This window comes from Nelumbo nucifera, chromosome 7 (genome assembly GCF_055504915.1).
Source record: "Nelumbo nucifera cultivar China Antique chromosome 7, China Antique-T2T, whole genome shotgun sequence".
Lineage (NCBI taxonomy): Eukaryota > Viridiplantae > Streptophyta > Magnoliopsida > Proteales > Nelumbonaceae > Nelumbo > Nelumbo nucifera.
This window is the reverse complement of record NC_142655.1, coordinates 50393593-50416099: the sequence shown is the minus strand read 5'-3', so window position 1 is coordinate 50416099 and position 22507 is coordinate 50393593. Positions and strand designations below refer to the sequence as shown.

Below are 22507 nucleotides of genomic sequence, written 5' to 3'. Positions count from 1 at the left end.
ATCAAATATTCTCGGATCGAATAGAGGGTGATCCGAATCCGACCAAAGGATCGACCAAGGGGTGATCCGAATTCAATCAAATAGGATCCGATGGGATCATGATCCGATCCATTTGCAACCCTAATTTAGAGAAGAACATTTAATAGAACATGGTTAAAGTGAGGTTTTCCCCTTTGATGAACCTTTTTTAATAGTCTAAAACTCCTATCTTACCATTTGAAGAATAGAAGCTAATTTCTGAGTGTTTGATTAGGTGATGCCCGTTTACTTCAAATTGTTCTAAACAGGCCTAATATCACTTTTCAAGCATGGGCTTTTGTTGATATCTCTCCTCCTAATCTATAGGCATCGGAGCCCCTAATCAAAGAAGAATCCAGTTACTTTGAACATGTAGTAGTTACTTAAACCATGTAACCTGTTGCTCAGGCTCTGATACATCATTGTTCTTTTGGTGGTTGGTTAATGTATGGTAGCATTTTTTATGGTTGAAAATAGGGTGTTAATGGATTTGAGGCCTATCAAAGCCATCCGTTAGTTATCACTTTCCAAAACTTTGATTAGCTTTTCTTTCTAACCACAGACCACAATTATTTTGCAAATATAGGATTCAATAATTGATGATAAAAAAAAATATATGTTCTTTAATTTTTTGATATATAATATAATATTCCACAATTCCAGAGTTTTTTCATGGCGCATTTAGAGTTAGAGAGTTGGGGTTGGGTTCTCTTTTAGGTTTTTTTTTGGGCTAAAGGGCATATTTAAGTTAATTTATAGAACTCAATGTATGCTTAAGTCTTATGAGAGAGAGAGAGAATGGTGTGATTAATCATTGAGATAATTAGAGGAGTTAATGAGGAAGCTGGATGTAGTGGTAAGTTAACGAGGAAAGATAATGGGTAAAATGTTAAAAGTAATTTTGTTTAATTTTAATAGAAATGAATAAAGGAAAATTAAAAAAAAAATAGAAAGATAAAGACTCGGTTGAAAAGTAAATTGCACCTAATGTGGACAATGTTGTTTCAGCCATGTAATGGATGGGCTAGTGTTAAAAAGATGACCATGTTTTAGATGTGAGTGATTACAAGTTTCTTATAAAATGGAAAATGAAATGGTTGTGAGTAGCCCATATTTTATTTTTCTTAAATAACAAAATCACAAAATTCAAAAGTGTAAGGAAGCAAAAGAGAGTATGCTGAGAGGACAACTGCATTTTTAAAATAAAGTAATAGATAATAAGAGACCCATGTGATGCACTGAAATGGTGTTAAAATATGCCCATGTTCTATAGGGGAGTGGTTATTACATTTGGTTTCTTAATATAAATTAAGGAAACTAGATTGGTTGGGGTGAATTTAAATAACCCCATGTTTATATTTTTTAAGTTTTTTTTTTTAATTCAAAAAATTACAATTTTTTGAGGGGATTAGTAAACAATGTGGATAGGGATAGCAATGGGGCGGGTTCGGGTAAGGTTTTGTAAATTTTAGATTTTACTCGCCTTCCTAAACCTCTTAACCCATACTCACCCAAAATCCAGAGCAGGTTAGATTTTGGGGATTCAAACCCTCCTTACACATGAAAGTGTAAAACCCTCCCCGACCCTACTCTCCCCGCATTCAAGGGTAGGGGCGGGTTGGGTCTAAAACCCAAATCTAATTTCCTATTATTTCTTGTCACATATATGCAATAAATAAGTACAAATAACACAAATAAATATCAAGATTTCTAATTATTTGATTAAGAAATGTAAAAAATATATAGACTATCAATTATCCTTCACACAAAATTTAAAATATTATTAAATTCAACACCTAGTACATAAAGTTATATATGCTTTCCAACAATATGCGGGTTGGAGAGGGTTGGGTTTAACATAATACCATACCCTATCTATACTCATATGGACTGTAGAATCCCAAAACCCATACCCGCTCCAAAACCTATCATTTAGGCAAAAAACTCCACCCTGTCGGGAAGAAATAGGGGGCGAATACCCATCAGGTAGGATAGAAATTGTCATCTCTAAATGTGAAGAAGAAAGACGTAAACTAACATGCATAAGAATAATTGCATTTTAAGTACATATAGTATTGATATAAAGACATTTTTTTTGTCATAAAAAAGCTTCAACCACTATCTTGGAATTAAAGTGTCAAGGCTTTGGCTTTGAAGGTGGAGTTAGAGATAGAGGTAGAGCAAACTCCAAAAAGCCAAAAGTCGATAAAAATCCAAAGAATAAAAGAACCAAATTTTCATCATCATAAAGCCAATTTACAGTTGGGCCTTTACTTTCTGGCTTGTGCAAGGGTTAAATCTTGGGCCGGCCAGCTTTGGAACGCGGTTTGACTCTCAACGGACTATTCAGTTATTAGTCCTTTTCGCAAAAAAAATCTCATTTCCTAAAATTATCAGTCCTTTGCTGAAAAATCAACTGCTCATGTATAGACGTGGTGGGTGAAGTGATGTATGATGGGGCCACAGTAATGCATCGAACCGCCACGATTACACTTAACTGTTTTAGGACAGTGCTACTCCAACAGAATAACTGATTTCTCCTCCTACATCTCAAGATTCTCAATTCAACTGATTCCTCACTCACCCTCTCCGCCAATTCCCACGTTTTCTCCCTCTCCCTCTGCCGCTGTGCGTCGTGGTCTCTCGTATTCTTCTGCCTCCTTGTCCTTGACCTTGCCCAAGAATTCCGCTCTTTTCTCCTAACCTTCCTAAGTAACCCAGAACTTTCCCGATTATTCTTTCCATTTCTTAGTACTGGTCTCTCTCTCTCAAAGCGGAGGCGGCACGTCAAGGCACTTCAGTAATTTCAATTCTGCTTCTCTTCTTGTGTTTTATATATCTTTCTTGGCTCTCTTTCTTTTTGATCAATTTCTTGGGTCTCTTTTACTTACAAGCGTTTTCGTTTTGGGTAGTCTTGCTTACAGAGTTCACTTGCTACGAAGTACTGCGCTTGCTTGTTTGTGCACTCAGCAATGGAGAACTTTCCGAAGGGGAGGGGGAGAGGAAGAGGAAGGTCGGGAGATGGAGGAAGAAGGGGGGGAAGAGGGCGAAGGTCCCATCACCAAGGTTATCAACATGGCCAAGAAAGTCGTGCGGGAAATCCAAACCCCAACTATCCAACTCAGCAATCGAGTTACCAGCCTATTTCCGGCCATGAAGGATCATTCCGGCAAGTACCCACGTCGGGTCGTGGCCAGTCCGGTGGACCCACGAGGTCGACTCCTGGTTCTGGCCCTGCTTGTGTTCCTTCTGGTGAAGGGTCTTCAAGGGGTTCTGGTCCTGCCTGGGGCGGTAAAAGGGCCGAGAAGGTTCCGATTCAATCGCCCATTTCCGGTAAGCATGAGACAATGTGGTTTTCGCATCCTCATACTGATGGTTGAGTTGTTAGTTTGATTGTTTTTTACTAATTAATTGTGGTATTGTTTTTTATTGATTCTATGAGATGTTTTTATGGTTGAGTATATAGTTTCAATTCCGTTACAATGATGAGTTGGATGTACTTTTGACATTGCGATTTGATTGCACGGATGGTTTGGATCTATTCAACTGTTGGTCTTGTTTTCTGATAATTTGTGGTTGTAAATTCAGTTCTGCATCGCTTTCTTGCGGGTATTCAATTCTTTTTTTTTTTGTGATACATATCCAATTCTCTGTTATGAAAGATTAACTTGCCATTTCGATAGTGTGTCTTGATCAGATCTCTTATTTGATCTATCGGCACGAGTGTCTTTCTAAGTGTTTCTTATGCTTCTCGGAAAATTGAATTTCTATTTGAAAAATGCTTGAGTTGTCACTGGTTTATAGAATATTAATTCATGTATTCGTGCATAAACAAGAAAACTTTGGAATTGAAATGTGCAATTTGTTTGGATTGGGGTGGAAAGAGAAGGGAAAAAAAGAAATTTGAATGAGCTGCTTTCTGAATTTTCCGTTGTTGATTGGCTCTGAAACTGGAGCTGCATGAAATCTGGAGGGTAATGGAACTTTTGAAGTATAGTGGATGGATTTTTTGTGGAATTTTGAACCCACCGGGGAAGATAAATTGTCCACTAATTCTTAAATTCTATCTTTTTTTTTTTCTTTGTGTATTTCTTGTATGTTCCTAGTGCCTGGTGAAGTTAAATCACTTTGACTACGCATTCTTTGGGTCTTCTGTGGAGAAAATGCTTGGGTTGTCACTGATTTATTTTTCAATATATCTGCATATTTTGTAGTTCCAGTGGAATTTTGAATCCGATTGGTGGGGGTAATAGTTGGGTTTTCTGTTGAATCTTCACTTCTATGCATCTTTTGGGTGTTTCTTTTGCTTCCTCTGGGGAAATTGAGATCCATCTGAATATGCATTATTTGGGTCTTCCTTGAAGAAAATACCTGGATCATGACTAGTTTAGTATTCCATTTGTCTCTTTGTTTACAAGGGAAAATGTTGGAATTGACAAGTTCCTTAATATGACTGCAAACTGATTGTATTTGAATGGAATATCATTTACCTAGATCCAAATTCGATCCATTGATATTTGTATTCAAATAGAATCTTACTTATTGGATTTGGAATCTTTGGACATTGCATACCATTAAATTCAACTAAACTTAAATCAGCCTTAATCTCATCTATTTGGGGTTGGCTTTGTATCCTCTCCTGTCTGTTAGCTCTATCAGGAGCCAAGTTTTCGTTTGCGCCTTTAGTCCTATTCTAAAACATTGTTTTTGATCATGTCAGGTCATGTTTTCTTTCGTCTCTTTTCTCTTTGGGTTCCTTCTACTTGCAACAAGTCACTCTGCACTGGTGCAGTCATTTATCATCTGTACACATGACTAAACCATCTCAGCCAATTTTTCTCATATTCTTTTTCATTTATTGGAACTACTCTCAACTCCTTCCTAATGCACTCACCTTTTTACTTGTTTTCTTTAGTCTTGAAATTTTCTTCAATGTCAAAATCCTCATCATCGTTCTGGCTACACTTTTTTTGAACATGGTGTTTCATTATTGCCCCTCTCTCTGTCCCATATATTAGTGCTGGTCTTATTACTGTTTATATAACTTTCCTTTTAGTCTCATTGGGATATGAAAATTGCATAGCGCATTGGATGCACCTCTCCACTTCAACCACTCTGCTCAAATTCTATAGGCCACATTTTGATGATTGATTCTGTCAGATATTTGAATCCGTTGAGGGTTGGGTGTTGATGTACTCTTTTCCACTCTCAGTTCCAAATCCAATCACAGCCTTATAGATGATAGTATGTTTCTTCTTTCCTTTATATTTTCTTGGTGATGCGCTGTTGAAATGCAATTCCGGAATTATAGTTTACATGGAATTCACCATATTTGTAGAGGTTCCTTGCTTGAAGAAGTCGCACAGCATTGAGGGCCTGGGCCCATTCAAAATTTGACAAATGCTCAACCTGAGCCTGCCCAAATTGCAGCCCTACATATTTCTCAAAGAATCACTATGGGTTCACTTTTGTATTAAGGGGAAGAAATCATTGACCAAAATTATTTTGGTGGGTGGGTGGAGGATTTGTACCTATAAATTTCCTTCAGACATTCAACAAAAGCTCAAGTAGCCAAATATTAAATTAGTTCGAGTGAGTTATTTTCGTGCAAAGTCAACGCTCAATTTGGTGACAAGTCCTGTCTGAGAAACAGAGATGTCTCTCTATCTTGCTTGATTTCAAGGCAAGTAATTCATTTACTTTGTTCTTGCCACAATTTGGTATTACCTTAAAGGCACTGTATTGATTGCCTGTCCTGTTTGTATTTTTCAATAATGCAGATATTCTGCAATTGCCAACAATTTTTGCAGAGATAGATAGATTGATGTAGCATGTTGGGTTTTCACTAGTTTTATTAGTCCATGTATTCACCAGATGAGCTTTGGAATTTGGAAGTTCCTTTGTTTCTATTGGGTGGAACTGAAAAGATGGCTAAAAGGTATTTGTTGCTTCCTGATTTTTCTTCATGTTTAAGCTTAACAATGAAGCTGCATGGGATCCAGAAGTGAGTGGATTTTTTGCAGTGTTCTGTGCAGTTTTGACAGAATTTTGAATTCATTTCCATAGGGGTGTTGGTGGCTAGTTATTCTATTCCCTAATGCATCTTCACTTCCATCCACCAACACTTCCTCCCCCAATCTAAATTGGGCATGTTGATAGAATGTTTTTACCTCCTTACTGTGTTGATGTTGAAATTTGATTTCACACTAATAAATGCTGGATGAGTTGAGCAAGGCGGAGAAGTCATTTATCAGATTTAGTGAGGAACCACTTTAGTCTGAGTTTTGAGATCTGAGGGGAAAAACCTTTTATCAGAGTTCTTTTCTTTGGGAGAGGGTGTTTGGAAGGGTAAAGATGAGGAAAGTTGATCCCCTACTTGTACAAATATGCTATTTTCCAGATTTCACCTTGTTAATTTGTTGTGTGGCTCCTAAAGTGTTCTGAAAATGAACTTGCTTGGAATCTGGGAACAACAAATTTTTGAAACATTTTCTATAGTTTTTTTTTTTTTGATAGGAAGAAATATTTTCTATAGTTGTGACAGATTTTTCAATCCATTGGATGGAAGCTAAGATGTCCTACATCTCCAACTCCCCCTGCCCTTTTTTGATTTTTAACTGTACCAAATTTATTGATTATGAGAAAAATTTATGTTCTATATTGTATACTATCAAATTGGCCTAGCTAATCTAGTCAACCCTGTTCTTTACATCATTATGTTTCCCTTCCCAAAACAAATGTGTTTTTCTCATCCCTTATTTGGCAGATCTTTGTACCCAAGCTACTGTTATCTTTCATCTCCAAAGGTAGATACATGATTTTTTTTTTTTTTATCTTGTTCCCATAACATTAGCATGCTTGCTTGTTGTCTCTTAATCAGCCCATTGTTGTCCTTGAGTCCCATTCTATAATCAAGTTACTGACATCCAGTAGCTTACTGATGGAGGATGGTTTGACCCGACCTACGAAATGGTGACGTGTGGACCTGACTCAGCACAGGTAACAGTTCAACATCGTGGCTTCGCAGGAAAAAGTAACGAGCCCTTAGAGCAGCTCGCTACACCGTAGCTCGCAAGAAAAGGGGTTCGCCACAACGCGAGCTCCGGGTTCCCCGAGCTACCTCGAAAGGGACATTCCGAGGCAATTTTAGCTCACGAGCTAGGGAAACTAGCTCGCCCAAGCCCCCGAACAGATAAGTCATTATGAGGACCAATTTTACTAAGGGTGATCCTGAAGCACCCCGAGCTCGCTACAAAGTAGCTCGGGAACGAGCCGTATGAGCGCTTCTCAGGAAGCTTCTATCTGACACCGAGGACCAATTTTACTAAGGGTGATCCTGAAGCACCCCGAGCTCGCTGCAAAGTTGCTCGAGAACGAGCCGTATGAGCGCTTCTCAGGAAGCTTCTATCTGACAGGCCGTATCGATCAGACTGCGCCACTTTCCTTACTGAGGGTGCAATCCCTATCCTTTCGACAGTCTGCGTCCACGTCTCTCGGCAGGCGGAGGTGTGCCTACCAATTCAGGGACGTGTCACTCACCTAGGCGAGAGGTACGTCACAACGGCTGCCTGCGCAGCCCTGATAGGTAATGGCTGTGATAGGAGCCCAGTGGCGGTTGTGCCCGACTTGACACGAACACCCCTATAAAAGCCCTCACGACAGGGGAGAATCTTCTTCTTGAACTTCTGATCTCTTGAATATAGTGGTAACGCGCAATCTGCACTGTTAGCCTTCGTTTACCCTTTGCTTCTCACGCAGGATACTGACTTAATCATCGGAGTGTTCCTGCCGGGCAAACCCCCCGGGAGTTCTTCTTCTTCCTTCTCATCTCAGGTACCTCTCAGGAGCCACGTGTGTGCCAGTTAGGAGTGACCGGATCGCGCTACATCATTTGGCGCCGTCTGTGGGAAGCGCTTTGAAAAGCCTTTCTCCAAACTTTCACGTCTCATTACTCTCTAGAAACCCAACACTCATGGCTTCCTCCAGCAACATCGGACGAAGCACGGAAATGGATAACTCCAGGGAACAACCCCAACTTCCTACTGTCTGCATTGGACAGTTTACCGTCCCCCTCTCGGTGGACGGAATTCCCAGTTTGAATGTGCCTCTTGCAGTGGCACCCGTCGTCGCGCCACTCCCCGCTACAATCGGAGCGACGTTCACCGAACCTTTGGTCGTGCCCCCAGCGGCCAGCATGAACCAACTAGAGGACCTGACGCAGTGCATGCGGGCCATGCAGGCCCAAATGCAACAGTTCCAGCAACTTCAACTCTATCAACAGCATGTGCTACATTAGGTCTCTTAGTACCAGTATCAGCAACAGTTTCCCCAGTTACCTCAACCTCAGCTTCGGCAATCACAGCTTCCCCCTTGGCACCCGGTCTCGTAGCGAGCTAGGTCTCGCCTACAGGAGGAGCACCCGTCTCACCGAGGAGAGTCCCCCCAGAAACCTCCAAGGAGCCAGGCCTCCACCCACGGCAGACAAGAAAGACCAGCCGCCCTGACCTCGCCACGGGCAGTCCTGTCGGGAGGATCTCAACTCGGTAGGCCCACGTCACCTCAACCCTCAAGGCCCGGTACTCCATTCCTGGAAAACCGATTTGAAACCCTGGCCGCAGGTTCCAAGCAAGAGCCCTCTGTTCGAAGTCATCACCAGCGGCCCGAGTTATTTCCTGCACACACCATTCCTGACAGTACAGAAGTGAGCAGCACGAATGCTGAGCCCGCCAAAAAGCAGAGACGCCGCCGCCGAGCTCGCCGGTCTGCTACCCGCGACCTACCCGAGCTCGGAGGCAAAGAAGAGGTAAGCTCGGGCGAGGTCAAAGCGCCCATTCTTTCAGTTCAATCCTCCCTATCTCCCGAGCTACTGGCAGTCCCAATGCCTAAAGATTTCAAGCTCCCCCCTCTTGATAAGTATGACGGGTCATTCGACCCAAATGATCACATAGATGCCTTCCAGTTGCAGATGCACCTAGTAAGAGCAAGTGAGTCGTGCATGTGCGTGGCCTTCTCCACCACTTTCAAGGGAGTAGCCCGCACATGGTACCGGAACCTGATGCCCGGATCAATAAGAAGTTGGGCGCAGTTCGCACAGGCTTTCACGTTCCACTTTGTTACCAGTAAGCGGTGCCCGCGAACTGAAGAGAGCCTCCTCAACATAGTGCAGAGAGAAGGAGAATCCATCCGGGGCTACGTCAATCGGTTCAACGATGCTTGCATGCAGATACCGCACCTGGACCCCGCCGTGCGCCTTGCAGCAGCTAAGAAAGGCGTGACGCACAAGGAGTTTAAATGACACATGGTCGTCAACCAACCAGTGACCATAACTGAATTTCTTAAGCTCGCGGACAAGTTCATAGCCACCGAAGAGGAGATCAACCAAAAGGGCGAGAGTGCGCCTGAAAAGAGGAAGAGGGAAGGAGAGCCTTCCAGCCAAGGGGAAAGCCGAAAGAAAAAGGATGCAGCTCGGGGGGCAAAGCTAGGACAGTCGTTCCGAGCTTCTGCAGCGGACCGGACTAAATACACCCCACTGAACACGAAGCAGGCCAAAATCCTGATGGCGATCAAGGATGCTCCGTATGTGAAGTGGCCACCCCATTTGAGGGGAAACCCCAATGAAAGAAATAAGAATCTATATTGTAGCTTTCACAAGATCACGGTCATAGTACCGAAAATTGTAAAAATCTCCGTGACGAGATTGAAGAACTCATCCGTCGCGGATATTTAAGAAACTTTGTACAAAACAGCAGTAGTAATAATAAAGCAGGTCGGCAAGTGGAGCACGGTAAGGACGTTCCCGAGTCCAGCAGCAGGCCGGTCGAGCAGTCACAGAGGCAGCCTCCGGAAGAGAGGCCGGTCCGGGGCACCATACACGTTATAGTGGGAGGATCGATCGTCATGGGTTGTACTTCAGCAGTAGCTCGGGCGTCAGTTCGCGAAGCTGCCCGGGAAGAACAGAATCCTCCGAAGCGGCCGAGGACAGAAGAGCCGATTTTCTTCACGGAAGATGATGTGCGAGGGGTCCATTACCCCCACGATGACGCACTTGTGATAAAGCTGAGGATCAGCGACTTCGAGGTCAAGTGCGTACTCGTTGACTCGGGCAGCTCGGTAGATATCCTCTTCAAGGCTGCGTTCGACCAACTTCAGTTGCAGAAAAGTGACTTAAGGCCTGCGGACACTCCTTTGGTGGGCTTCAGCGGAGAAGAAGTTCGGCCCCTTGGGAAAATAATAGTACCTGTGGAAGTCAGCACATGGCCCTGCGTAGTCAGACTCAACCACGACTTCCGGGTGGTCGCGACCCCCTCCCCGTACAATGCCATAATAGGTCGGCCGATCACCCATATCCTGCGGGCGGTGGTCTCCACCTACCATTTGGCTATGAAGTTTCCTACAGACTTCGGTGTGGTGGTAGTGCGGGGTGACCAACTCGAGTCCCGCAAGTGCTATGCCGCTGCCCTGAAGGGAAAAACCAAGGTTGCGGATGACCTCGAACTAGAGCGGCCAACGGGGCAAGGCGAAGAACGAGCTGCGCCCACGGAAGAAACAGTCACAGTCCCGACCTCAGCGGCAGACCCAGCTCGGACACTTCAGATCGGTGCTTCCGTCCAGGAACCTCTACGATCCGAACTGGTAAGTTTCTTACTTCAAAATTTAGATATTTTTGCATGGTTCGCGGCAGAGATGCCCGGTATAGACCCCGACCTTATAACTCACAAGCTGAATACTAATCCTGTAGTTAGGCCCGTTAGACAGAAGAAATGCAACCTAGCCCTGGAGCGGTGGAAAGCGGTTGACGAGGAGGTCGAGAAGCTTCTCGCAGCTGACTTCATAAGAGAAGTCCATTACCCGAGTAGGGTAGCCAACCCCGTCCTAGTAAAGAAAGCCAACGGCAAGTGGCGCATGTGCGTCGACTACACCAACCTGAACCGGGCTTGCCCAAAAGATTGCTTCCCGCTCCCCAGAATTGACCGCTTGGTCGACGCGACCTCAGGGCATGAGTTGCTAAGGTTCTTGGACGCCTATTCGGACTATAACCAAATCAAGATGGACCGGCGGACGAAGAAAAGACTGCCTTCGGGTTGAAAAACGCAGGGGCGACCTTCCAAAGGCTTGTAAATAAATTGTTTGCGCCATTAATTGGCAGAAAAGTAGAATGCTATGTAGACGACATGGTCGTCAAAACTCAATTCTCACATGAATTAATACAAGATTTGCATTCAGTTTTTGAAATCTTGTGTAAGTTTAATATGAGATTGAACCCGAATAAGTGTGTATTCGGTGTGACCTCGGGCAAGTTCCTAGGATACATTGTCAACCGGCGCGGCATTGAGGCCAACCTAGATAAAGTTAAGGCCATCTTAGATATGAGACCACCTCGGAAGTTGAAAGAGGTTCAGAGGTTGAATGGCCGCATAGCTGCCCTAAGCCGCTTCATGTCCAAATCGGCAAACCGCTGTCTGCCATTCTTCAAGGCAATCGAGAGCAAAGGGTTTGAATGGACCCAAGATTGTTAGCTCGCATTTGACGAGCTCAAGAAACACCTTGCTAGTGTGCTGATCTTGACCCGGCCCGAAGAGGGCGATATTTTAGAAATGTACCTCTCGGCAAGCGGCGAAGTGGTCAGTTCGGTACTAATAAAAGAAGTAGATCGGGTTCAACGATAAGCCTCTAAGGCAAGAGACGAGATACCCGAAGATAGAAAAGCTAGCGTACGCATTGGTAATTGCAGCTCAGAAGCTCCGCCCATACATCCAGGCTCATACTGTTATCGTCCTCACTGATAAGCCTCTAAGGCAAGTCTTACTTAAGCCTGAGGTTTCCGGTTGGTTGACGAAGTGGGCCGTTGAGCTCAGCGAGTATGACCTCCAATATAAGCCGCGAACTGCCATTAAGGCCCAAGCCTTAGCAGATTTCATCGCTGAGTGCACATTCAGCTCCGAAGCCCCCAGGCCGGTTGAGCACGAGGTCCCTAGTTTGAGCCCGAAGCTCCTAGGCCGGTCGAGGCCGAGCCCCGTGATGTAGCAGCCAGTGTGGCATCTCTCCTAGTTCGGCCAAGCGCGAGCTGGGATGAGGAGTCCTGGATCCTTCACGTAGATGGCTCCTCGAACCAACAGGGCAGCGGATCCGGAATAGTCCTGCACGACCCAAGTGGCACGAAACAGGAGTACGCGCTACACTTCGAGTTCGCGGCATCTAACAATGAAGCGGAGTACGAGGCGTTGATAGCTAGACTAGCTCTAGCCAGAGAAGTAAAATCCAAACACATCATTATCTGTAGCGACTCCCAGCTCGTGGTCAACCAGGTCATTGGCGAGTACGAAGCTCGCGAACCAACCATGATCGCTTACTTGACCCAAGTCAGAGAGGCCCTGCTCAACTTCCAGTCACACTTCATCAGGCAAATCCCAAGGTCGGAGAACGCTGAGGCCGATGCCCTGTCCAGACTAGCCAGCGCCAGCGACATCACCATGAGAACCGTGTACATAGAGGACTTGCCCCGACAAGCAGTTTGAGGATATCAAATTCCAAGACTGGTGCCGAGACATGGGAATCCGACAGAATTTTACTTCAGTCGCACACCCTCAAGCAAATGGTCAGGCAGAAGTCACGAACAGAGCTATCCTCCGCGGGCTGAAAGCACGGTTGGACCGAGCTAAAGGCCTATGGGAAGACGAGCTACCCAGTGTTCTATGGGCTTACCGAACCACAATGAAGACCGCCAAGGGAGAGACTCCCTTCAACCTCACCTACGGCACCGAGGCAGTCATCCCAGCTGAAATTGAGGTCCCCTCACTACGACTGGAAGCATATGATGACAAGGCGAATGAAGACGAGCTACGTACCAACCTCGACCTACTAGACGAAGTAAGGGACCTCGCATATATCAGGACCGCGGCTTACCAACAAAGAATAGCTCGGTACTATAATGCAAGGGTCAAGAAGCGGAACCTCCGCATCAGCGACCTAGCCCTTCGTAAAGTTATGGTATCTGAGCACGGTGTTGGCAAGCTCGGACCGAGTTGGGAAGGACCTTACCGAGTGAAACGGGTACTTGGGGAAGGAACGTGCGAGCTCAAAACCCTTGAAGGGAAACAAGTACCTCGGGCATGGAATATTGTCAACCTAAGGCAGTATTACTTGTAACTATTGAGTAGACCACGAGTCACTCCCAATGCCTAAGGACCGAAATGCCGAGCTAACACGATCTCGGTACAATGAGACCCAGTTGCCTCCACGGCATGGGCAAACTTTAAGAGCAGGCTATAAGTCACCCCCTCAGCCCAAGGGCTAAAACATCAAGCTAACCGGGACCTTGACACGATTAAATACTTAGCCGCTTCGCCAGCGAAGGCAGAGTATGAAGTATCAAAAGCGTAAGCAGTTTGGGGCCGAACCCCACGAAGCATAGCTTGTCTCAACACAACAGTTGGACTGGGTAAGGTACAACCTACAAACATACAGTTCGGGTATGCCTAGTAATAACTTCGCGTTGTACTATAAAGATGCCTAAAACACTAAGGCATAGCTCGAGGTAACGATTACCGAAATGTCCTATTTCGGGCATGTAGCTCTAATAGCTCGAGTGATGAAATCGCTTTGACAAAAAAAGAAAGAAAAATAAAGAGCACACCATACTTGGAAGAAAAAGAAAACTTCATTACTAATTCAAAAAAAAAAAAAAAAAACCAAGCTAAACAGCTTTCAACAATAAGTAAAAAGGGCACAACTGCCCAAGAAGAAGGTTTTCTGAAAACCGGGTTCTGGCACCCGGGAACCACCAGAAATCAGTCAGAAAATCAGATAAGCTGAGCCGCCAGCCTCAGGGGTTCACCTCGTCCTCGTCCTCCGGAGAGTCAGGCTCTTCCTCCTCCGCCTGGTCCGCCGTTTCGGGAGCCAGGCCCTTCATGGTGATGCCGTCAAGGTTGAGCCCAAAGAACTTCTTCCGGACCAACCAGTGGCAGAGCTTGAATCCAGAGCGGTACGAGCTCGAGCCATACTCCACTTGGAGGTCGTGATACTCCTGGGAGTCCTTGAAGTCCCAGATTGCCTTCTCCCACTCGGCCTCCACCATGGAGTCGAAGTTCCGAGTTCGGTCCAGAAGTGTAGACTCCAAGTCCCGAACATGTTGGCGAAGGAGCTCCCTCTCCGCCGACACCCTCGACGATTCCTCCCTGTAGCGCGCGCTCTCTTCGGAAGCCTGGCGATCTGCGCCTCCTGGTCACGGACGAGTAGCTCCTGGGCCTCGCTCCCCTTGCGAGTATGAAGGAGCTCGCCTTGGGCCTGGTCGAGCTCGCCCTGGAGCTTCTGAACGAGGGTCCTTTGATTACGAGCGTCGCTAGAGTGGATGTTAGTTTGGAGGGCCATGGCGTGGATGGCGGTGTTCACCTGCCGAACGAGAGAGTAAGGTCAGAAGACAACAAAAGGAAAGAAAGGATGGGAGGGAAAGAAGGACCACTTACCACCATGCAGTGGGAGGCGGCAAAAGCGGCAAGCGCCTTGGGCTCCATCTCCCCCCACCTAGCAACCTCCTCGTGGCAGATAGCCCTTTGGCTCTTCCGCCCAGCCACGATATAGTCATTGACCCCCTCCCAGTTCCCTACCGGGAACTGCGGGTAGGGGAATGGGCCGGAAGGACCAGGAGGAATCACCCCCTGACTCGGGAGCTCGCCCCCCTCGAGGCCACCCTTTCCGGCGCCTCCTTCAAACGGGGCCGGTGGAACTTCAGGTGGTAGGGAAACAAGGTCTGGTCCAGCAGACTCGAACTCAGAGCCCCCAGAAGTGGGAGTCCGGTCGGGGCGCGACCTCTTCACTTTGCGCCTCTGGTTGCTAGAGAGAAGATGGTGCGAGTCGACACCAAACATGATGTCTGCCAAGAAGAAATCAGTGTTAGCTCGGTAAGAATGAATTATATGCAATATGAACACGTCGTGACAAAAACTACGCGACCTAAAAGGACAACCTACCCGGGCTCAGGCCAGCCTGCACGAGCTTCTCCTCGGCCAAGTAGTCCGAACAGAGGAAGCCTACTGATGCCCAGGACAGCATCGTTTTCCAGATTTTGGGGTCCAGCTCGGCCCCAGGATCCTGGATGGCGCCCCTCCAAGAAGTTGGGAAGGGCCATCCCTCGGGATTACGGACTACGAAGTAATCCCGCTTCCAAGCAGGAATCTTATTCGGTAGCTCATACAAGAGCTTATAGCCGCGGCGGGGAGAGAGGTAGTAAAAGCGCCTCTCCGGTGGAACCTCGGGAGCGGCATTATTTATACAGAGGATAGAAACAAAAATTTCAAGGTCCAAGGGAAGGCAGTACTCATAGCACAAAGATATAGTCCCAACCATGTTCCGAATGGCGTTGGGATGAAGCTGATCGATGGTGACGTTAAAATGGTTTAGCACCTCCACTATCAAGGGGTGCAGGGGGAGACGTAGGGCAGCCTTGAGCTGTTCCTGAAAGATGACTATTTCGTTGGGACCATGCTCCCAAGGGAAGTTGCCAGTGGGAAGACTGTAGGCCAGATCCCCAGGGAAGCGAAAGTAGCGAATTAGAGACCTAAGTCTTTCCGCCGTCATGGAGGAAGGGCCGAAAGTGTCAGGCTCCCTCCCCTGAGAGGTAGACGCTACATCACCGGAGGCCTCCCGAGCCTCCAGGACCTGTTCCCAACCTCCTCCCAAGCTCGAGGGAGCATCGTCGTCCTAGTTATCACCCCGGTGGTAGGTGTGGTACGGATACCCAGACATGGTTGACAGTGATTAGGACTCACCAAAGGAGACGAAATGAAGTAAACTGAGGAACTCTGGGCAGATTAAATGAGTGTGTGACCTCAGAATCCGAAGACAGCAGGATGGCGTGAAAGAAAGTGAGGCCTAGAGGGCCCTCCTATTTATGGTCTCCACACTCCTGAATCGACGGCCCAGATCAAAACGGATCCAACGGCTCGCAGGCACACTGACCGCCCACCTTCTGAAAACCGAAAGTGATTGGCGGCACGTCTTTCGCGATTATGGTAAAGACGGCCGCACGACGTCCAGAGTTAAGAGCCACTTCAGCACGTTTTCTAAATCTGAAAAGTCAGAAAATCTCTTGATTCCCGCGAATGCATTTAATGTGAGTGGTCAATCAAGATTGAATTTCGGTCAAATCAGCCCATCGCACTTCATGAACTCCTCGCACTAAGGTTACACTCTCACCCCGAGGAGTGGGGGGCAATTGATGGAGGATGGTTTGACCCGACCTACGAAACGGTGACGTGTGGACCTGACTCAACACAGGTAACAACTCAACATCGTGGCTTCATAGGAAAAAGTAACGAGCCCTTAGAGCAGCTCGCTACACTGTAGCTTGCAAGAAAAGGGGTTCGCCACAACGCGAGCTCCGGGTTCCCCGAGCTACCTCGAAAGGGACATTCTGAGGCAATTTTATCTCGCAAGCTAGGGAAACTAGCTCGCCTGAGCCCCCGAACATATAAGTCATCCTGAGGACCAATTTTACTAAGGGTGATCCTGAAGCACCCTGAGCTCGCTACAAAGTAGCTTGGGAACGAGCCGCATGAGCGCTTCTCAGGAAGCTTCTATCTGACAGGCCGTACCAGGTAGACGCTACATCATCGGAGGCCTCCCGAGCCTCTGGGACCTGTTCCCAACCTCCTCCCAAGCTCGAGGGAGCATCGTCGTCCTAGTTATCGCCCCGGTGGTAGGTGTGGTACGGATACCCAGACATGGTTGACAGTGATTAGGACTCACCAAAGGAGACGAAATGAAGTAAACTGAGGAACTCTGGGCAGATTAAATGAGTGTGTGACCTCAGAATCCGAAGACAGCAGGATGGCGTGAAAGAAAGTGAGGCCTAGAGGGTCCTCCTATTTATGGTCTCCACACTCCTGAATCGATGGCCCCGATCAAAACAGATCCAACGGCTCGCAGGCACACTGACCGCCCACCTTCTGAAAACCGAAAGTGATTGGCGGCACGTCTTTCACGATTAAGGTAAAGACGGCCGCACGACGTCCAGAGTTAAGAGCCACTTCAGCACGTTTTCTAAATCTGAAAAGTCAGAAAATCTCCTGATTCCCGCGAATGCATTTAATGTGAGTGGTCAATCAAGATTGAATTTCGGTCAAATCAGCCCATCGCACTTCATGAACTCCTCGCACTAAGGTTACACTCTCACCCTGAGGAGTGGGGGGCAATTGATGGAGGATGGTTTGACCCGACCTACGAAACGGTGACTTGTGGACCTGACTCAGCACAGGTAACAACTCAACATTGTGGCTTCGCAGGAAAAAGTAACGAGCCCTTAGAGCAGCTCGCTACACCGTAGCTTGCAAGAAAAGGGGTTCGCCACAACGCGAGCTCCGGGTTCCCCGACTACCTCGAAAGGGACATTCTGAGGCAATTTTATCTCACAAGCTAGGGAAACTAGCTCACCTGAGCCCCCGAACATATAAGTCATTCCGAGGACCAATTTTACTAAGGGTGATCCTGAAGCACCCTGAGCTCACTACAAAGTAGCTTGGGAACGAGCCGCATCGCTTCTCAGGAAGCTTCTATCTGACAGGCCGTACCGATCAGACTGCGCCACTTTCCTTACTGACAGCGCAGTCCCTGTCCTTTCGACAGTCTGTGTCCACGTTTCTTGGTAGGCGGAGGTGTGCCTGCCAATTCAGGGATGTGTCACTCACCCAGGCGAGAGGTATGTCACAACGGCTGCCTGCGCAGCCCTGACAGGTAACGGCTGTGTGACAGGAGCCCAGTGGCGGTTGTGCCCGACCTGACACGAACCCCCTTATAAAAGCCCTCATGGCAGGGGAGAATCTTCTTCTTGAACTTCTGATCTCTTGAATATAGTGGTAACATGCAATCTGCACTCTTAGCCTTCGTTTTCCCTTTGCTTCTCACATAGGATACTGACTTAATCATCGGAGTGTTCCCATCGGGCATACCCCCCGGGAGTTCTTCTTCTTCCTTCTCGTCTCAGGTGCCTCTCAGGAGCTGCGTGTGTGCCAGCTAGGAGTGACCGGATCGCGCTACATCACTTACCTAGCCTATATTCTTGCAATACTGCTATCAGTTCTGATCTAGTTGCGTGCCTAATTCCATCTAGTCCTGAACAATGCAAGTATTTGCTCCATGGATGAAATGGATGAATTCAATAACTTGTTGCTTTGTCTTTAGCGAACAAAATAATTAATTAAAATATTTGAGGGTATAGTAGGCAACTCAAGTCTAGCTTCAGTCATTTAAGAGCTCCAGCCTCCTTAATAACATACTCAGTAAAGGACAAAGCATTAAAGAATTAAGCCATTGACTTGAGCCTCTTCAGCAGTTATTGAATGCTTCCTTCCCAAACCCTCAAAACTTTCTGAAAAAATAAAAATAAAAATATCAAATATTGGGCTTTTTGAACTCACTAAGAACCAATTCAGTTTCCTTTTTAGTAGGAAACTGAATATACTCCCTTATAGAACATGGAAATCTTTTAACCCCATCTGTGCATTGCATGCGTTTCTTCTAGTATCATTTATATGAAAGAAATCTTTGGAAATTGTCCAGACTTAATGAAAAGCTTATCAAGCTTCATTTCTTGTAGTGTATTGATTGCCTCCTCAACTTGCCATGTGAACATAGGCTGTGTCTTAGGCAATGTCAGCAGTTGCTAATTAGTTTTTATGAAGATCGAGACTCTGTCTTAGGCTATATTTAGATCCCAGTATATGTTTTCAAATCAATCTTATTGAGACCTCTGTTCAGGAGGCAATTAATTGGTTGGGAAATTGGGCCTTTGATGGAGCTAGCAGGCTTTATATAGTTCTAGGATTGACACAAGGGAGGAGATTTTGGAATTGGGCAAGTTCTGGTAAAGACAAGGAGTTGGTTTTGGAACAAGGAAAGACAAGAGGGGGATGGTGGTGGACAGGGCTGAATGTGAATTGTGTGAAGAGTACATGGATTTGGCTGATCACCTATTGCTTCCTTGTAAATTTGCTTGCACAATCTGGTCTAGAATATTGAAGATTTTTGCTGCAAAGAGATTCTGTCCTGCTTCAATAGAGTGATTTCTGAAGGTTGGTGATCAGAAGGGGTGAACAATAGAGGAAAAATAATTTGGAACACAGTTCCAGTTGTTATACTTTTTGGATGATATGGCAAGAAAGAAATGCTAGAATGTTTCAAAGGAAAGCAGTTTATCTGAACCAGTAAACCAATAGATCTTAGGAAAATTGTATTCTTGGGTAGCTATCTTTTTTTGTTTTGACCAATAACTGAACGGATTTCATTAAGATCAAGTACATGGAGGGGAGGAGAGGCAAAATCTCTTAGCTCCCACCCCCAAAAAGAGTAAAAAAAACATTACAGCATTGCCCAGAATAATTCATTTCTTCCCAACCCCTTGCTTAGCCATACCATCAGCCAAGCTATTAGCATCTCTCTTAATCCAGTTAAACTGAATTTCCATTCCTTGAGCCATATCTCTGAACTTCTGTTTTCTGTTTATATACTCCCACCATTCCATCTCCTCCTTTTGTAGCTAACCAATAACAAGATTTGAATCCCCTTCAATTATCAACTTGGAAATATTTAACTCCCTCGCTTTCTGAATTCCTTCCATCACAGCAAGGACTTCAGGTCTCAAAGAGCCCCACTATTACCATCAAAATTCATTTTGAGAAATCCATTAGATGGGGGGGGGCATCCAGGATGGTTTAATTACAGTTTTGAAAGGAATAGAATCAGCCACTTCCCCCCCACTTTCTCATCAGATCAGCAATAGAAACTCCTTCAAAAACTTTCAGAGTCTTCACCCAATGGATCACCGTGGTTGTAATTGCTTCAATGAGGGCTTCCCTATTTCTTTCCTTTTCTGAAAATAATCTTTGATTTCTTTCTTCCAAATTGTCCAGCACACAAGCTCTCATACATCTCCACAAAATCTTACCTCTTCTTTTCTTCCTGCTAACAAAGGTGGGATAGAAAAGATTTTGTACATTTGGCGGGGGATTCCATCTACACCCAAATTAGGAGAGAAACCAATCCCAAATTGGAAAAACAAAAGGACAAGATATCAATAAATGATGGGCAGACTCACCATTCACCTTACAGAGAAGACAACAATGAGGGTATAAGCACAAGTTAGGTCTTTTCCTTTGGAGCAAGTCACCCTACCAAGAAACACTTCCCAACAGAAGCCACCAATCCTAGGCGAAATAGGCTTACTCCAAACCACATTAACTGGGAAAAGTTGGCTCTAGCTATCATTAATCTGGGTAAGGGATAGAAAGAAAGAAGCACAAGAAAAGGTACCCGATGGGGATAGAGTCCAATTCTGCAATCCCTTCTTGAAGGGTCCAAATATACTCTCCCAAGCCTTTGGGTTAAGGTAATAACATTGTTTGGCTCACAATCTCTAAGGCCTTTCTTAAGAGCGAAGTCCTAAAACAAATCCAAAGGAGGAGCTTTTATGGTTTATAAATGAGGCAATAGGTTCATCCTTCCAGTTTGATATTGCATAAATTGAAGGAAATTCCTCTTTGTATCACCCAAATATAAGTGCTCCCAGAATTTAGCAAGATTACCAGAGCGAGGGTTATAACTGACAAATAGTAAGAATGTAGGAAGAATGACATGAATAGGCTTCCAAGGGGAAGATCTTGTAGCCCTGGTCAACACATTAGCATCCCATCATCTGCAAGACTATGAATACTGATAATCACTTTCACCCATACCTTATCCCTATCAATTGGCAACCTCTAGAGACAAGTAGTTTGCAAGAGTAGATCTAATTAGTTTATCCTTCTCCCAAAAGACAAGAAACACTTATTCCATGAAGCCAATCTTTTTGAGAATCTTTCAACAACTAGGTTCCCAAATTGGCTTCTCCTCGGATTATCCCCCAGGGTAAACCTAAATAGTTCAATGGAAGAGTATCCACCTTACATTCTATCACTTCAGCTCCTTCAATAACTTGCCCATTTTCCATGTTCAATCCCACAAGACAACTTTTATCCAAGTTGACTTTCAAATTCAACATTTTCTCAAAGATTAGAATTATCAATTTTAAATTTCTCACCCATCTCAAGTCATTATCATCACATAACAGAATTATATCATCAACAAATTGAAGATGAGTGATAGGTATCTCTTCTCTACCAATTCTCCAACCCCTCATTAAAATCCTAGCATCAGCCCTACCAATCAATCTCTCGAGGATTTGTGCAATCAGAGTGAAAAGGAATGGAGAAAGAGGGTCCCTTGCCTAATTCCCCTAATAGCTTGGAAATGATCAACCACTCCATTAAGCAAAATTGAGTAATGGAAAGTCCTGATACAACCTAAGATTCATCCATTTGCACCATCTTTCACCAAACCCAATGTTTTTCATTATTTCCACCAAAAAACCCCAATTTGTCAAGATCATGTGCCTTTTTTAAGTCCAGTTTACAAATCAGCCCCTTCCTTCCTTATCTCTTCTTCTCTTCAACACATTCATTTGCAATCAAAATCTGATCAATAATTTGTCTAGTGTTAGCGTAGGGGTATTTCTGTCTTTATACCTTGATTGATGTTGCTGATCTGTAATGTTGTGTTGAAACATGTGCTCTTAACTTAAGTAAGGGCACATAGGTCTTTTCAGTTATGTTTTAATAATAATATAAATACTTACTGGCCGACTGGGAGAAGTCATGTTGACTCTTTCAGTTCGAACCAGAATTCTCTTCTCTCTTTCTCTCTTTCTCTCTTTCTTTATCACTTTTTCTTATTCTACATAACTGAACTCAGTCAGGCCGAACTCTAAGGCAGACCTGAATTATAACATGGTATAGAGCTAGGTTAAATCTGCCTAGATTTCTGCTTGCCTAGGGTTCATTCTCTGCGCACCCTATCTAGGGTTTTCCTCTTTTTTTCTGTGTTCGATTGGAGATAAGGGAAAGGGCTGAAAAGGAGTGATCGCCCTCTTCCCTTGGGGGTCTCTATGCCTCCAGTCAGGTCGTATGTGGTCGGTTGTTGTGATTTCTGAGATCGCCCTCTCCTAGTAGAGGAAGAATAGAGGGCCGAACTGTGTGTGGCTGTTGTGTGTGGACTGCTCTCCTGCTCGCATGGGTGTTACTTCAGCGATAAGGTAAGAGATTTCAGTGCATGATATCTGTTATGGATTAAATAGGAGGTGTGTTTCAGACCATTTGCTAGGGTTTCAGCCAGTAAGTGCTAGGGTTTATGCTGGTTTCTTTGTGCATTTTGAAGGAAGAGATATGATCATATAGTGGTGAGATTTCAGGTAGTTGTAGGTGTAGGGTTTGTGGTGTGAGCACACTTTTCAGCAACAACAAGTGCTGAAATCAGTGTGACAGGTGTGATTTAGGGTGTGTGGTGTAAAGAGCACACATTCCAGCAACAATTAGTGCTGCAATCAGTGTGACAGGTGTGACCTAGTGGTGTGTAGTGTGTAGATCTCAGTGATAATAGAATTCAGCAAGTGTGCAGAATTGGTGAT

General features: G+C 45.3%; 1 protein-coding gene across 1 annotated transcript in view; it reads left to right on the top strand.

Annotated features, from left to right (window-relative positions):
* Positions 1–2556: 2556 nt before the first annotated feature.
* LOC104608124 (protein argonaute 2-like) overlaps positions 2557–22507 on the top strand; it is a 37462-nt gene continuing 17511 nt past the window's right edge. The window contains exons 1-2 of the mRNA XM_010274020.3: positions 2557–2818; positions 2931–3351. Of these exons, the coding sequence (XP_010272322.2) occupies positions 2991–3351 (361 nt within the window). The 5' untranslated portion in view covers positions 2557–2818; positions 2931–2990. The remainder of the gene's footprint in view (positions 2819–2930; positions 3352–22507) is intronic.